General features: G+C 32.4%; 2 protein-coding genes and 1 long non-coding RNA gene across 9 annotated transcripts; 2 read left to right on the top strand and 1 right to left on the bottom strand.

The window, feature by feature from the left end:
• Nucleotides 1-1,803: 1,803 nt before the first annotated feature.
• On the top strand, nt 1,804-4,783 carry LOC133681454 (transcription factor bHLH122-like). 6 transcript variants are annotated; one of them, XM_062104756.1, is made up of 7 exons: nt 1,804-1,961; nt 2,300-2,951; nt 3,432-3,736; nt 3,845-4,018; nt 4,109-4,174; nt 4,251-4,319; nt 4,434-4,783. In XM_062104756.1, the coding sequence occupies exons 2-7, from the start codon at nt 2,375-2,377 to the stop codon at nt 4,491-4,493; spliced, it is 1,251 nt and encodes a 416-aa protein (XP_061960740.1). In that variant the 5' UTR covers nt 1,804-1,961; nt 2,300-2,374; the 3' UTR covers nt 4,494-4,783. The 6 variants fall into 6 exon arrangements, with proteins under 6 accessions (XP_061960740.1, XP_061960810.1, XP_061960596.1 ...); XM_062104826.1 differs by having other exon boundaries at nt 1,805-1,961; nt 2,305-2,951; XM_062104612.1 differs by having other exon boundaries at nt 1,807-2,173.
• A 6,639-nt stretch (nt 4,784-11,422) lies between these two features.
• On the top strand, nt 11,423-15,752 carry LOC133696378 (uncharacterized). 2 transcript variants are annotated; one of them, XM_062118566.1, is made up of 9 exons: nt 11,423-11,953; nt 12,605-12,820; nt 12,942-13,085; nt 13,668-13,787; nt 13,895-13,981; nt 14,402-14,584; nt 14,679-14,947; nt 15,087-15,129; nt 15,526-15,752. In XM_062118566.1, coding segments are annotated over exons 1-8 (1,410 nt in total). In that variant the 5' UTR covers nt 11,423-11,563; the 3' UTR covers nt 15,088-15,129; nt 15,526-15,752. The 2 variants fall into 2 exon arrangements, with proteins under 2 accessions (XP_061974550.1, XP_061974541.1); XM_062118557.1 differs by lacking the exon at nt 15,526-15,752 and having other exon boundaries at nt 11,424-11,953; nt 15,087-15,413.
• On the bottom strand, nt 15,556-17,845 carry LOC133696393 (uncharacterized). Its single transcript, XR_009842667.1, has 3 exons — nt 17,318-17,845; nt 16,123-16,413; nt 15,556-15,990 (listed from the first exon to the last, which is right to left on the bottom strand). It is a non-coding gene; the product is annotated as an uncharacterized LOC133696393 (long non-coding RNA).

The following is a 17,845-nucleotide window of genomic DNA, read 5'->3' on the forward strand; positions in this document are numbered from 1 at the left end:
AAGTACTTTATTGCTCCAAGAATTCCATGACAAATTTCTAGGTGGGAAAGAAAAACGTGGCTTGAATGTTGATTATTAACTTTTACACTGACAAAATTTTAATTACTGCAAGAAAAAAAATATTTATAAACAATTTCTTTATAGAAATACTTCCTTAAATCTGTCTCAATTTTTTTAAAAAAATAACACTAAATCTACCCAAAAATATATTCTTTGAATCACTTAACTATTAATTATGTTTGGAAAATGTTACAAGATAGAAATGATAATTATTAAAAAAACAAAAACTTGTTTAATTGAAAAGATAAAGATAAAAATATAAAATAAATTTATATACTTTCAAATCAGGAAGTGCACGTAGATATATTATTTTTATATTTAATATCTTTGTTTTTTCTATTCCAAAACACTAATTAAATAATGTCTTATAAAACTTGGAAAATTCATAAAAATTAGTTGGTTAATTGAAAATCTTTCTTCGAAATCGCTTTCTCGTTGTCATTTTTTTTGAAAAAGGATTTAAAAAAGGATGTTTCACTAAAATCAAACATTATTCAATTTTCGTAAAGGAAATCTAAGTTGGATTCTCTCTAAGAGATGTCCTTCTCTGTCTTTTTTTATTATTATTTTATTTCTACCCAAATGTGCATAAAGAGACAATTATGGCGTGTTCCTGTTGAAGAAAGGAAAGCATCTTCAGGGCACAAAAGATTAAATGTCCATAGACCTATTCTTTTGATGTCAGGGATCCAATCGGCACAGTACCGTTTCTTTATGATATTTTTCAGTTAATAATCTATTAAAGTATTATTTTTTTTAATTTTTTACTTTAGCATATAAAAAACCATAAATTTAGTATTTTTTTCTATTAAAAAACATTTTTAAAATACGAGTTGAAATTACAAAACAGACAGATAATTAGTCTCATAGTTTTCTCATCTCGCAACAAAAATAATCAACTACACATTATATTAGATCTTGATTCTCTTACAACAAAAATAAAATAACATTTTCTAATTAAAAAATAAAAAAAGCAATAAGTTTTTTTTATCAAATTATCTCAAATTTTAGTTTTTTTTTGGTCGGTTAGATTTTTTTCACACTCGAGTTTTAAGCATGTTGGATTAAATTATTATATTTATAAAAAAAATTTCATTTTAACCTTCCAAATTATAGAATAAAATCATTTAACAACTAGATTATACCTACAAAAATTATTCCTTAGTTTTTATGGATAAATTTTTTAATTACTTAATATAACAAAACTATCTTTTTATTGTTGTATTCATCAAGATATGAAATTAAACTCAAATAGAAATTTATATTTACTTGAAATGTTTTTTTTTAACAACTAGAACTATTAAATATCATGAAAATGATGTTTAGTTATCTTGTATAGAACGATTGAATTTATTAAATTCTGTTTAATTTATAAACCAGTTTAAGGCTCGAATCATGATTTTTTAAGAAAATATTAAAATGATATGTTTTAAAAATATTTTTAAAATAAAATAAAATTTTAATTAAATTAATTAAATCATCAACTCTTAACCAATTTAATTTAAAACAAATCCTAAGCTAGGATTATCGAGATAATCCACCAACTAATCAAGTTTAATAATGTTGTCGCCAACCATACAAATATTTACATGACATTGATACGATGCAGCCATTTCTTTTCTCTCAAAAGTCATGGTTTTTTATTTGTAATAAACAAACAAACATGAAGGGCATTAAGGTCCGTGAAATTTTATTAGATATTGCAAATTTGATAGTCTAATCTCCTCCGTTGTTGACTCCCATTGGCTATACCCACAGAAGAGGAAAGAAAATAGTTTTCTATTTTTTTTTTCTTTACTAGAGAAAAAGAGAAAAAAAAAAACAAAAAAAAACCAGTCTCTCTCTCTCTACTCACTGCATCAACACCACCACCTCCATCCTTTTGAAGCATCTTAGAGAGAGTGAGGGTTTTGTGCTTGTCCTGTTATTGTCCTTTTTTGTTCTAGAAAGATTAGTTCTACTTTTTTTTAGTGGCTTCGTTTTGTTGTTAATGCTATCTTCTTGAGTGAAGTTTGCTTAGTTTCACACTTAGAAAAATGGGTTGTTTTCAGATTTGATAGTTACCGTTGCTTCCTATGATAAAATTCAAGCAGGATTTATCTATCTTATCAAGGTCTCTGTTCTTGCTCTGTTTCCCCCTGTTTCAGGAAAAATCAAATGGGTTTGCCTTGTTCTGTCTCTTGTTACCTTTGTTCACCTTCTTGATTTCTTACTCTTTGTCTTTGATCTGATTTGTAAGGAAAGAAAAGGACTTTTAACAAGCAAGTGGGCTGCCTTTCTTCTTGGAGATCTTAGTCAAGAAACAGGGGACTAAATGGAGCACCAGCATCATTTTCTTCATGGTCATAATGAACACCAACAAATTCATCAGAAACAAATGAACCCTGGGTTAACAAGGTATCAATCCGCACCGAGTTCATATTTATCGAATATTTTGGACAGAGACTTCTGTGAAGAGTTTCTCAATAGGCCGGCAAGTCCGGAAACAGAACGAATTCTCGCGAGGTTTTTAGCCAGTTCTAGTGGTAATACAGAGAATATATCAAGTCAAAATCTTTGTGAGATCAAGCAAGATTCTCCAGAAGCAGTTTCACAAACTAATCAGCAACCCCAGATGGTGGCTGCAATGAATAATCTTGGCAGCGACACAAGACTGCAGCAGCAGCAGCAGAGCAATTACTCTGCCTCACAGGGTTTTTATCAAAATCAATCAAAACCTCCATTACCAGATCAGAAGTCAGTTTCTGGACTGAATTATAGATCAATGAATTCAATGGGAATGGAGAGGTTGCCTTCCATGAAGACTAGTAGTAGCAATAACTCGAATCTAGTTCGACATAGTAGCTCACCTGCAGGGCTTTTCTCCAACATAAATAGTGAATTTGAAAATGGTATGTTGTTTTTTTATACCCTTTTGTTTGATTTCTTGGAAAGAATGAGAAAAATAAGAAGCTAGTTCTTGATTTGATGAATTATTTCAAGGCTTTTGTTTAAATAGCCAATGAATAGCATGAAAGGAAAGCAGAAAAAAATAATAGAAACTGCAGATTTTCTGTGTTGTGAATTGACAGTTTCAGTTAAGGGATGTACTATTAATTTTGATTAAATTCTTTGAGTATTTGCTGATAACCAATCATTTGAACTAGCAAGTGGGGGTTAAAAAAATTTGAAAAGAAGAAATAAAAGTTTTGAAAGCAAAACCAACAGGATTTATTATTTTTAATACACTAAAATGTTTGATTTATGGTCTTATATGCCAATATGAGATTGAGTTTTCTGGTTCTTTCTTTGATGTCACACAGATTCTTGTTTTGAATCCTGATTGACTAGAGTTATGAAAAAGGGACAAAATTAATGTTAGCATATGGCAGGCTATGCTGTCTTGAGAGGTATGGGAGATCTTGGAGCAGGTAATAGAGACACAAACTATTCTGCAGCCAGCAGGCCACCTCCTTCTTCAGGGAGAATGGGTCCAGTTGCTGAAATGGGAAACAAAAACATGGGAGAAAATAGCCCAGAGAGTGGTGGTTATGGTGAAACTCGCAGCAGTAATTATGTCTCAGGTTACCCTGTTGGATCTTGGGATGATTCTGCTATGCTATCTGCTGGTTCAAAAAGACACCTTACAGATGATGATACGACAGTACTTTCTGGTCTAAATGCTTCTGAAACTCAGGTAGCGCATTTTTCCGTACCGGCATTTGTTAATTCTTAATCTATCTCAAGTTGATAAGATAACTTTTTTTCTTGGAGATTTGGATTTTCTATGAGTTTGGTTGTTTAGCAGAATGAAGAGGGAGGAAATCGCCCTCCGATGTTGGTTCATCACATGAGTTTGCCAAAAACCGCAGCAGAAATTTCAGCCATCGAGAAGTTCTTGCAATTTCAAGATTCCGTGCCTTGCAGGACTAGAGCTAAGCGTGGTTGTGCTACTCATCCAAGAAGCATTGCTGAGAGGGTAAAGTCTCTTTGGTCATTATTTGTTCCTTGAGCTAAGCATGGTTTTGAGATTAATTCTAGATCCCATATGGATTTGAATTGTGTGCAGGTGAGAAGAACTAGAATCAGTGAACGAATGAGGAAACTCCAGGATCTTGTACCTAACATGGATAAGGTAGAATTTTTTCCTTTTATCTTTAACTGCTAGTTTTGTTTTAGCCTTAGACAATGCTTTGTTTCCCCATTTGCAGCAAACGAACACATCAGACATGCTGGATTTGGCTGTTGACTACATCAAGGACCTTCAAAGACAAGTCCAGGTATGTTACACTAACGAATTTGAACCAAAACCCACTAGAAAAAACCCTACAAAGAAGTTCCTTCCTATGTACAAAACCTTCCTTTGCATTCATGTTTCATGTTTTTTTTTGCAGACACTTTCAGAGATTCGTGCAAGGTGTGCATGCATAAACAAGCAGCAGCAGCAGCCCTAGTCGAAAAGGTCGAAGTATGAATTAGTTTATGTGTATAGAACCAATAAGAATTTGCAAGACAAGAGATGAAGGCAAAGCTGGGTTCTCTCTTGCACTGAAAAAGATGAAGATACTGCTTATAGCCAGGGAGGGCTATATTTATTATGTGGGGATGGGAGTGAAGATCGAATGCCCTAGAAGCTAACTATAAGATTCATCCAACCCCAACCCTATGTTGCTTATTGATTAAAGGCATGTTTATTTATGCAGCTGGACCGTATTTTTTTAGTTTCAAATTAGTATTTTTTTAATGTTTTTTTATTGTTTTAATATGCTAAATGTTAAAAATAAATAAAAAATATATTAATTTGATGTATTTTCAAATAAAAATACACTATGAAAATCAACCCTCAAGAAGTCTCAAAGTAACAAAAAACTAGCATGCATGTTGTAACGTGTGGTTCTAGTTTTTGGAACTTAACCAAATAATGGAAAAATTAGGTGCTCAAAGAAAGAAATAGCTGTGGTGTTGCTGCTCTTTACACACTGACCTTATCTTTTGTTTTAGGTAAAAAGAGATTTGGACTTTACACGTTTCTGTCTTGAAGCAAGGAGCGATGGTAATGGTGGCTATCAATGACTGCACCCTTCCATTTACGTCGGGAAGCAGGTGGGGACTACTTTCCTTTTATTGATGCCATTGATTGAAGAATTTGTGGAGCTTCATTGTCTAAATTCTAGCTCAATGGGATCGAAAAAAGCTTCACCACCCCCTCTGTTTTGTCCTTGTTTGGGCCACTGCTACTGTGCTCTTTCCTAATCGGGACCTCATCGTTCTTTTGAGTTTTGCCCCACGACATTTTCCATGTGAGAAGGGAAAGTCCTTTACAAATGTTTCTGCTTCTTTTTCTCCACTACTTCTTCGTTATTGACCAAGTAACCAAGATAAGTTCCACATCAAAGTTTCCTTGCCATGCCTTTGTCACCTTCCATCGGAGAGCCACTTGGAGAATGGTGCAAGCCTCTCGCTTAACAAAATATATTTTCCGTCAAGGTTCGGCACCGTCTGTTTTCTTTTATAAAATGATTTTTATAAAAACTAAATTACTTTTTTATGCTTGATAATATCATGAAAATTAGACCATGTTTGTTTTCTGGAAAGTAGTTTACAGGAAATCACTTTCTAAATTTTTCTTTGTTTGTTTGCCATTAGAAAAGTTGGTCAATAGAAAACACTTTTCAGTTAAAGAAAAATTTGGTTTGGTTTTGAGAAAAGTATTTTTCCTTTTGGCTGTGTTTGTTTTCCGGAAAGTGGTTTCCGGAAAATCACTTTCCAAACTTTCATGTGTTTGTTTGCCTTTAGAAAAGTTGATCAACGGAAAACACTTTCCAGTCAAAGAAAAATTTGGCTTGGTTTTCAAGAAAGTGTTTTCCTGAAAAATTTGGGTGGAAAACACTTTCCAGAAGCTGTGAAAAAATTAGAAATGTCATTATTTGCTGATTATATCAAATTTGATCCTCAAACTTTTGATTGCTATATATAATTTGTTTTGAATATTTATTTTTCAATTTCATCTCTTAAAATTTAATTTTTATATTAACTTTGGTTCTTATTTTTATAATTGCTATTTGCTTTTTCCTTATCATTTTTTTATTGAAATTTTTTATCTATCAAATTTGGTCCTCATTTTTTTTATTGTTACTTATTTTTTTTGAAATAATTTATGAAATGTTTATTATTATTATTTTAATTTCTTTATTTTTAATTTTTTTTTAATTTTTTAGATTTGATCTCTATTATTTTGATTATTATTTATTTTATTTGAGATAATTTATGAAATTATATTTTTTTCAATTTCATTCTCATTCAACCTTTTAATTTGTAATATTTGTTCCTCATTATTTTAATAAACTTGAGAAAAATAAAACATTAATTAGTTATTTTCCAGCTCATTTTCCATGACATAACCAAACACTGGAAAGTGTTTTCCAACTTATTTTTCATTACACTACCAAATATCAGAAAATACTTTTCCTGAATTTACTTTCTCCGGAATTCACTTTTCAAAAGGAAACTACTTTCCAGCAAACAAACGGGGTCAATGTTTGATTATGTCATAGAAATTAAGATGAAAAATAACTTATTAATATTTTATTTTTTAAAAAAATTATTAAAATTATAGGGATGATACATAACAAATAAAAAATTTGAACAACGATGAAATTGAAAAAAAAATTTAATTTCATAAATTATTTCAAATAAATAAATAATAGTAAAAAAAATTAAGATCAAATATGAAAAATAACAAAACTACTTTGAAAATTCTTTTTATTTTTCACCTAAATAAATCATTTATTACAATAAAACCATGCTCTTGGATAAAACAACTCAACCATTCTCAAAGTCTTTAAATTTTACGTAAATATTAAATTTAAAAATTATTTTTGGTGAAACAAACGGAGTTATCTACAGGTTAGAATAGCTGTATCCAATTGGATGACTAGTCATGGTCTACTTGGGGGCAAGGCATGAAGAATGTGAGTGCCATGTCACTGGTGACATCAGCATGAGAGTGCATGGATTCCCTGCCTCTTCCTGCACTTGAATGGAAATTTGCTTTCTCTACTCTCTTTCTTAATATTAATATTAATATTATTTTTATTTTTATAAAAAAATATTATTTTTTTATTTTTATACTTTTAGGTGGATGCATAATTTTTCCCATTCATTTGTAATGGTGAAGGTATTTTGACATAAGCTCTTGAGAGGTTATTGTGCTATTTAAAGTTTTAATCTCATTAATGACTTTTTTAAAAAGGTGATGCCAATTAGCTCTATTTGTGAAGGAACCGCAAGCAAGTTTTGAGTTTACATGAGGTTTAATGTATTTTTTAAGTTATTTTTTATGTGAAAAAGATTAAATTAATTTTTTAAAAAGCTTTTATGATTTTAATGTGTAATTGATATGATAAAACATTATCTTATTATAATTTCAATTAAAAAATATTTTTAAAAAGTAGATGTGGTGTATGTTTCTTGAAATATACATGGATGTAAGAAGCATAATATTTTTTTATATAACATATATGGTTAATTATCTACATGTGCGCTCATATTATTAAAAAAAAATTATCTTAAGATCAAATTAATGCATAGTATTATTTTTGGATCAACCATTACGGTCTTAGAAATGAAAAAAAAAATTAACTAAATTTTGTTTCTTATTTATAAAAGCTTAATATTAGAGATTGATCAAATCAATTTTTTTGTTCTTGAGTTGATCATATCTTTATAATTAATAAATTGGGCATCAATATTAACTATTATTATCTTTAATTATCTGTAGCCACGAGTCACCACGCACAGAATATGTCTGGGACAAGCATGGTCTTAAACATGTTGTTTTGTCGAGTTTTTAGCGGTATTCTATTGATTAATACTAAAGAAACGGAAAGTGATTATCAAGAACAAATTATTTGATTTGTTGCATTCAATATTTTCTGGATGATGCTCTGGAATAGTTTTTGATTAAATAAAAAAATTGTTATTTAGTATTATAATTATTAAAAATTCTAACTGGGTTTTTAAAGATTTTAAATAAGAGATTAGTTGTATAAATAAAAGATATTAGCATTTATAATATATCTTACATGAGATAGAATATATATATATATATATATATATATATTTATTTGCTATGATTTAATGATGTTTTTATTTATATTATAGCATGTTTGCATCTAGGTCAAGGATTTGGTTTTGAACTATAAAATATCACTAATTATTATTTTAGGCTTTTTTCAAGGTAAACTTTTAATTTTTGGCTATCACATCATTCTTAATAATATCTTGGATAAAATTCTTTCGGTTTTTTTTTATATTATGAGTGAATGAGTCGTATTATTCTCAATAATATTTTGGATATTAACCTCATGTATATATTATATCCTTACATTAAAACAAGTAACAATTATTAATTATTATTTCTAATAATTTTTTAGATATTAAACCCTTTTAAGGTTTTTTTATCCTTATATTGAAAGTGAATAAAATTTTATTTTTAAAAATAAATTTTTAATATTTTTGAAATATAAATTAATATCGTTTAAAAATTTACAAACTTATTATAAAATCCATGTAATATTTTTTAAAAAAATATGTCAAAATATTTTAGATTTGATGTTTAGTCATGCTAAAGAAAATGCATGTTGGCTGATGTATTTAGTAAAATCATTTGACAAATAACTATCAAAATTAAGAATACCCATCACTATGTGGTCCTTTCACTAAATTAACCTCCATGCACTGTACACTAATTTACAATTAAGATTTAAACTTAAATCAAGCTTATGTCCCATAACAAAAGACTATATATATATATATATATATATATATATATATATATATATGTATAATCAAGAAGCCCAACAAACTTCAATGCCCGTGAAGACAAAAACTTGGGCCACACTAAGTTTTGAACTTCAGGAAAGAGCCCTACTAACGTAGTATTTAGTCCAGAAAGGAAGAAACATGCAAGAAGATATGAAGAAGCCTTAGCCCTCACACTCTACTGAAGCTCCTCCTCCTCCTCCTCCAAAACAAACACGCAAGAAGATATAAAGAAGCTTGACAATCTGTATACGAAAGCAAGTAACTTTAACAGACATCTAAATAATATTACTGCTTCTAAGCCTCTAGAAGTGCAAGTGTTATAAACACGGTGTTTTTCTTTTCTTTTCATGAATGGTTTGAAGATATTGTGTAGATTGTTAGGTGGTTGCTTTTCAGTGATAAAATTCAAATATTTTTCAAAGGGAATTTTAGAATTTCTTGGGATTCATGGGAAAATTCAGTCTACCAGGGTAACTTTGTAACATTTTGCTGCTGATTTTGTCTCTGTCAAGTGTCTATGCAGCTAGTAGAATGGTTTAGAGAACAAATTCTGAGTATTAACAAAGTGCTCATTGACGTAGAAGAGAAGCAGATTACTGATAGTGATGTGAAAGCTTGGCTTGACGATCTCAATGATTCTGTTTTGAAGCTGATGACTTCTTGGATGCAGTGGCGTACGAAGCTCTGCGATTGAAATTGGGAGCTGAAACTCAAACTGCTAAGCCTGTTCTCTTCCTTTATTTGATGTAAAAAGGGTACGGGAGAGTTGAAAATAGAGTTGGATCTGGAAATTTTGGTGCAACAAAAGGATGGCCTTGGCCTGATGGACCGCATTGGAGGAACCCCGCCATCAGACAGAATGCCAACAGCTTCTCTGATAGATGAATCTGCATGTAAGGCAGGCAGCTAGATGTGAGATCTGCCTGGGGTGGGTAAAACCACCCTCGCTCAGCTTGCTTACAACGACAGCACAATTATGAAGTCGTTTGACTTCACAGCATGATGGCTCTATTTTTCAGAAGAATTCGATGTTCCCAAGGTGACAAGACATTCTCAAAAAGCTCACTCACTACTGAAAATTGTGCTAGATATATACAATGACTGTGGATCAACTTGACACGGAGCTGCAGGAGAAATTGAAAGAGAAGAAGGTCATGAACATGTTGCATCGGTCAGGGGGTAAACCATTCCATTCTATCGTCCACAACAATTAAATGAAGGTGATTGCTGGTTGATGTTTGAAAAACAATATACATTTGATGGTGGGAGTTCTGAAGAGCATCCAGACTTGAAAAGAAAAAAAAAGAAGCAGCTGTACGTAGCAATATATGGGAACGGATATCGATGGTCGTCGTAAGCCTGATCTTAATTAGCTTAAGAAATTTGTGTGAAGAAATAGCAAAAAAGTGAAAAGGCGTGGCTTTGCTGTAGCAATGATCATTTTGCTGGTTTCTCTACTGGATAGTGGAAGGTTTATGCGATGTCTGCTGGTGCGGTGCCAATGCATCCCTTGATATTCATCTGTCTAGCATAGAAGGAGGTCAGGCAGGTGAATGGAATATGGAACCACAGGGAGGGAGCAATTTTCTTGTCAATTTTAAGTAGACTTCTTGGTGCTGTTAAAGTTACCAGATTTTAAGAGAGAATTGGAGAGAGCACATTTCTCAAAGTTTCTTCCCGTTGATTAATCTGAAAAATTCATGATTTTAAAATTAAAATTTTCACAAGTAAACTTGTTATTTAAACTTCAATATTTCTTTATATTATTCCATTTTTAATATTTTATTAAAATTAATAGGATATTAAAATTTGTTAATATAATTGTACATTTTAATATTTGGTGAAATGAATGAATGGGGAAAATTAATATGATTTTTATTCCGTTAAATCACTCAAATCATACCAATTTTAATAAAATTATTAAATTTAAGCAGATGAAATATAGAATGATGGGAATTCTTGTAATAATTATAAAGTTTCCCCTTCATTTGGAGTGTTAATTAGAGAAAAGAAGGTTTTATTTTTTTATTTTTTTGAAAAAAGAGATTTTTTTAATACAATATTTTGATTGTGTCTAATTAACCTGTTTAAATTCTCATTTAAAAAAAACCTAATTTCTATCCCAAAAATCAACTTATATGACTGAAAATACAAAATCTTTAATTAGTTAATAGGAAAGTAAAGAATAGTGAATTTTGAATTAACATTTATATATCCAATTAATTCACCTATTTCTTACCATATTGCAGGAGATATCCTTAGATTTCTCGTATTCAAATTTAGAGGCAAACAAATCTCATTAGTCACTTCAATATTAATTTATCAAAGAAAAAGTTTGAAGGATGCTTATCAAAATCCTAAATATAAAAAAACTGTAGTTGTTAAATCTAATCAGAAAATTTTAATGATATAATTAAACCAGTCTAAAAGAAATAATATTTTCTTTTAAAAAAAAAGTATTTTTATTTTTTAATAAAAATAGTTGAGTCGAAAGCGTTTTGGGATTAGTACAACTAGACAGCCAACGTTCAACTTCAATAATTCGAAGAATTCCCTCTCAAATCACAAAATTTGAATTCATACTTAAAAAACCATTCAAAGAAATAGCAACAAATTTAATGCCACACAATTAAATCACAACGTTCGAAAACCACAAACTCCCTGCAATCACGCTCTCTGTTTTTTTTCCTTTCTCTTCATGGAACAAGAAGAAACCGATTGCACCCACCAGCCCGGCTCCACCCCCAGCTCGGCTCAAGTACCTCCATCTTCGTCATTTGTGACTCTCTCCCCATTCTCTCCAATCCCATCTCCCTCCTCCCGCCGCCGCCTCTCCAGCCACTTCACGCCGACCCGAGCTATCACGTCGTCTCTGCGGCTGGCCTGGGTGTCTTTGCGAGGGCGGCTTGTGAATGCAGAGGAAGCCAGCTCGGCTAATTCCATTGGGTTGAGACTGGAGGATGGTGTGGCCTGGGAGCTGTTTAGTCCTGCTCAAAGGTTTCTGATTGTTGCTGTTATTGGTGTTGCTGTTTCTGAGTCTAAAAAGAATGGGATCATTAATCAGCTCAAGAAGTCTGTGGAGCTTAGGGTTAGTGATTTTAACTTGATTTTGTGAAAGGATTTTGTTTGTTTTTAGATTTTTGGAAATGGGTTTGCTTAAAAAATTAGTCTTTTTTGGTTTTTGAGCGTGAATGGTAGGTTTGTTGCTTGATTTTGTATGGAAGGTAGGAACTTTGGAGGGTGGTTGATGTTATTGTGATGCTTAATTTGTTTTAATTAATGGCTTGCTTCATTAATTAGCTTTATCTCTAATGATGATTTTTGAATCACCAGGAGTTGAAAGATTCTGCTTTAAGAGCAGTTTCTCATAAATTTTCAGTTTTGATATGATTCAAGTAATAAAAATATGGTTTAATCCTAGATTTGATCAATTGATTCTTAATGTGTAATCCATTTGCAATGTTGTCTTGTGTTTTGATATTTAAGACAGCAGTTACAAAAATTAGACCCCGGATGTCATGTTGGAAGTCTTTTTTTGAATTTTGAATCCACTTGTATGAATGTTCATGTCTAGTACAGTTCTTTTTAACCCCGCCCTTGTCCTGTTGCTGCTTATTGGTATTACCCTTTGTTTGAACCTGAGCAGGATTCAAATAAATTCAAATTCATGTAAAGAATGAATTGTTCTTGTAGCCATGAGACTTGTCTGATATAATTCTTTTTACCAAATGCTTTTCAGGATCAGGTGCTATCAAGCATGCAGCAGAAGCTTGATAATCTGTGTGATCAGTTGAGTAACATTAACAGCCAGGCAGGAACCAAGGCCAATGCATCATTCAACAACAAGAATGTAGAACCGCCTTCTAATGATGTTTTTGGTTGTGATAAAATTAAATTTGTTGACTGTGGTTGTTGGCATTGTGATCAACACCAAGACCTGCTTGCTGGTTTGATGGTGAGAATGAATTTATATAGACACCAAGTTTGTGTCTTTTGGTGTTTTGAGTAATTATAATCTTAGAGTCAGAGTTGGTGTCCAAATGCTCAAATATTATAGTTTGTTAATTTTGTGCCAGGGAAACTCTGTTGTCAAAGTTTCTAGAGGTGATGAGGTGCTGCAGTACAAAATGCCTTTCATAAATGAGGTGGAGCATGAAGAGCGTCGCATGTCAGATTTGTCAGATTGGGCTTCAAGTGTTACATCTGCAGCAGATATGCAGGTGGTGGAAGATTCGGAAACAGAATATACTTTTTACAGATTTTTCACTGGTATTATAATTTGAAGAGATCAGATTACCACTAAAAACCGAAGTTTAGAAATAGTTCTGTTAAAAGCCCCTTAAATTTTGGTATTTCACAACTGAAATCTTGTGCAATATGATGATTATGGTTTTCCACACTGCAAAGAACAAGTATGATCAGTTCGTCACTGGAATTGACTAATGGCAAATAATTAATTCTGATTACTTTGTATTAACTTGGGGTCTGGGGTGTGGTTTTGGAGGATGATTTATATCTTTCATGTGTTATCTCTTTGTTCTTTCCTTGGCAAATTATCTACGTACACAAATTTATCAACTTTAAGCAATACATGCATTTTGTTTATTGGAAACTGTATGAAGTACCGAAGTTATCAATTCTTGAAGTTGATGTTATTAAATAAATTGGCAATAGTTGATTACGATTTCTCTAATGCTTTCACCATTACATATCCATTGAGGTGGAAAGAGAGCGGATCACTCACTAATCTATCAACTATCTAGTTTGCATTTCAGTGACCTCTTGCCGTGTCTCTATAACAGATGAACGTTTTTGCAATAGACCAAGACATCTGCAATCTCAAGAGAGAGTGTGAAGAGAAGGATGCCACCATAAAGGAGCTGGCTGGTATTCTTCAATCAAATAATATGGCAGGTTCTAAGGTATTTTGACTCATATGAGCAATTTTTTTACTATGTTTCCTTTGCTTCTCTACTCACCATATTTATATCTGACTTGTTCCAACAAATATTTTTTCCCGTAATAATAGAGAATTGGAGAGTTGGAAGACATTATATGCAGGAAGAACACAACGATTACAAGACTTAGGAAGGACATGATGGTATTAGAACAAAAGGTAAGAAGTCAGTATTAGCAAAATTATTTAGGAAAGAGTTGGAAACTGTGAAACTTGATATGAGAAGACGTGCATGCTTTGCAACATCACCTTTCTTTCGTTCTCTTTATTATACTGTCTTGGTTATCATATTTCTCTCTTGTTGTGAAAGTGTGAGATTCTGATGTTCTGCACAGGACAAAGTCAGAATACAAATTGTTCTTGGCACATAAGAAATCTAAGCACACAGGCTACAGTTTTGTGCGTTTAATATGGAAAAAGTTAATGGCATATCTTCATCTTGTTTATGAATCATGAATAATCCATGGTAATATTTGTGTTTGTTGGAACTGATTTGGGTGCATATTATTAGGATTGGTATGTGATCAATATTGTGTCTAAGATAATGGTCTAATTTCCAGAACTCGTGAGGTTTTACAGGTGGTGAATCTTACAAGACTTCGTAGACCATCCTCCTCCTCATTTTCTATCTCAGACAGTTCAAAATTTCCTCTCATGGTGAATAACGTAGTTTATGACATGGATAGTACCACTAGTCCTTCCTCCTCTGATTCAGATTCCTCTCCTGTGAACCGACCACAAGCTCCCGCTGCTAAAATTGAGGTAACCCTTACCAGAATAGTACAATTAGTAGTGCTTTTCCAATTCAACTTCTATCCTGTGAACTTAAAAACAATCCCCTGTTGTTAAACTTCAGGAGACTCCTGTTCAGAGTACTGAGCTTGGTTTAACAAAAAACCAGAAATCAGCACCAGCAAAGGCTTCCAGTTCTCTGGTAGGATTAACCGAGTTTCACATACAGTCTAGATCAGAAAATCCTCTTAAAGAAATATCAGCAAATCAAAAGTCCATTGGACTTCCTTCTTCGAGGTCAAAGCAATTGTCAGCTGAAGGGGACATCAGGAAGATTAGAAGGCGGACTCAAAGTGCAACTAAGAATACATCTTCCAATAAGAGATGGGTCTAGTAAGTAATGCACACCTGTCATAGGTTAATATATATAAGAATGCAGCGTCCATATTTGATTTTCACTTGCTAATGGTACTTGAGAGCCTAAGCATTTTCTCTTTTCAAGTTCCCTAACACCTTTAAATTTGCTTTCCAGGAAGTTGGCATGAAGTTTCACATCTCAGAATCTGAAAAATGAGGTGAAGTAAAAAACGAACCTGTTGGTGTTTGGAAGGCAGGGAAAACTTTATAATAATGACTCGAAAGATTGACGTGCCCTCAGTTGCCAACTTTGCTTTCTGTGACCATTCAATTCTTTCAGGAATCAACTCTGTAAATCTCCATCCAACCAAAATAGTAATTTTGCGAACTTTAGCTAGATTCTGGGAATGAGTACTAAATTTTAATCCAACAAATGTATTAAATATGCCATTATCGCATCTCGCGGTGCCCTTTGAATGAGATTTTCTCATACTCTGGAAAAGATACATTCGTTGCTTGATGGTTGATATGATTTCTGCACATGCTTTGATTACAGCTTATCTAAAACCATATACTGTTGTGTAACGTTATTTTTCGCTGCCACTTCTTTGTAGGTTTATGGGGTAGAAGAAGTCTGTAGAGAATGGATAACTCATGTTGCTGTTGTTATATATTATGTTGTTGTTAACGTAGTAGAATTTCAAAACTAGTGAACCTAGTTTTAGGTAGATGTGCAGACCTAATATTTATGTGTTGGTGTAAAAATATCAGCTTTAGTGACTTCCTCCTGTTGATAATTTCTTCTTCTTCTTATTGACTGTGAGAGTTTTCTTCTTCTTTTCGTTCATCCTGGCAAAATATTTGAAATCTGAATTGGGCGGGCGGTTTAATGGGGCAGATGTTGAAAGATCATCATCATCACCTACCCCAATTTTCCTTCTTTGATGACTTTCCTTGCTATGGTTATGGATGTGAATTTCCCTTTGAATATCTCAACTTGTCTTTCAAATAATATGAAAGTATTGTCATGCCTTGGTTTATACTGATTGTTAATCACCACCGCGTACCTTACATCAGCCCTGCACATATATCTATGATTGTTAGACTTGGTCTCAGAAATATTCCGAAAAAAGTCTTGCATTAATGTTTTTTCTAGCTCAACTTGAAATAGGTATTTCAAAGTGAAAAAAAATCAGTAACTGGGCACGTACCTGCCCCAACTAGAGAGATTTGGCGATCATTATTCATTCTTTTTGCAAAGAAAATAGACCAGAAAACAACGAACTGTGATAGATGATGATCGTGAAGGAGCATCCATATTTTTCTTTGCTATGGCAATGTACATGTGAACTTGCCTCTGAATGTCTCAACTTGTCTTCCCAACTGTTGGATGCAATTCGCAGAAGCGTGTGAAAAAAACCAGGGAGAAAAACTTGCTACCCCACACTCCAATCCCTTTGCGTTTTCCTTTTATTTTCTGGAATATGAAAATACCAAGCTGGCTGCATAGTTTAATTGAGATGATGAGAAAAATATGAATTTATTTTCTTTCATGCTAGTCAACTATAGGATAAAAGGTTGATACTATTCCTGAACACGAGTCTTTTTGTAGTCTAGTCAAAACTTCTACCATGGGACCATCTGCCCTTGCATGATCGTAGCGGTGCTATTGCTTTTTCCGCATTTTATAAAACACGGTACCGTGTTTCCATGGTCACATTACATGGGACTTTTAGAATTTTCATTTTCGTACATTAGATGTTTGTGTTTGTGAAGTAAAAGATGAAAAGAATCCTCATGAATTATCATCCTATCTTTTATTTATTTTTATAATTACCATCCTTGTTTTGAAAATTTAAACAGTAGGTATAAAATAAACTAAGTTATAGGATTAATTTAAGTTATAAATTATTATAAGCATAGTCAAATTTATAATGTAAACTATAATTTTTAAAATTATAAAGAGTAAGTGTAAAAATAACTAAACAATAAGTCAATTAAAAATTTTTATTTATTAAAGCATATATATATATATATATATATAATTTAACTTTACATCATGTATTTTAAATTTGTTTACTAATGTAATTCTCTGTCCTAAAAAAATTATTTAAAATATTACAAATTTATCATTTATAAAGTTTTTTAGTTTTTTATGTTTAAATTTCCCTTATAAGTGAATTTGATCTTAGGAACAAAATTAGCTGTTAGGGAACAACGTAGCTTTAAATATCTTCTTCTTTTCACCATTAATGCCCTTTTACTTTTCTTTTTCTTCTTCTTCTTCTAATTAATGTTGATGTTCGGATTTACATGTTTCACCTAATCTTACAAATGTTAAAATTAACAAAATTTTTAATAATTTTAAAATTTATAATATATTAAAAAATAAATTTAAAATCTAACCGGTTATACTTCACCGCTATGGTTAATCCCGCCGCTCTTCAATTACATCCATCATAATTCACTTATCTTCTTCCCCGCCCTTTAAGAGGTCGAGTTTCCTTGGCCTTCTGTTTTGAGCATAATCAAGCGCGAATCAGATTGATCCCGCCGGTCTTCTATTCTGGGATTCTGATGTGCGATCTTTTATCCGGATTGGGAGTCCTCCTCCTTCTAGCTCTTAGAGTCTGCAGATAGAAAGGTACTCTTTTAGAAAGTGCGTCACCTATCGTTCTATTCACGCCCTGCGTTCGGCTCCAAGTAATCCATATCCATTCCCATTGGCAGCATCCCAGGTGGCCTTCGGTCTTCTTTCCTCCTGGAGGACTTGTTCCACGGGGGGGTTTCCTCTTCTTGCTATAGTCTTGTTGCCGAGCGCCCCTTTCTCGAGTTGGGATGGAGCCCCTTCCTAGCGGTCTTTCGAGCAAGGTCCTCACCTGGGCAAGGGTCACAGGATAGAGGTTTTTATTGTCTTATCCATGTTATTACTTG

This window comes from Populus nigra, chromosome 1, assembly GCF_951802175.1.
Source record: "Populus nigra chromosome 1, ddPopNigr1.1, whole genome shotgun sequence".
NCBI classification, from domain to species: Eukaryota; Viridiplantae; Streptophyta; class Magnoliopsida; order Malpighiales; family Salicaceae; genus Populus; species Populus nigra.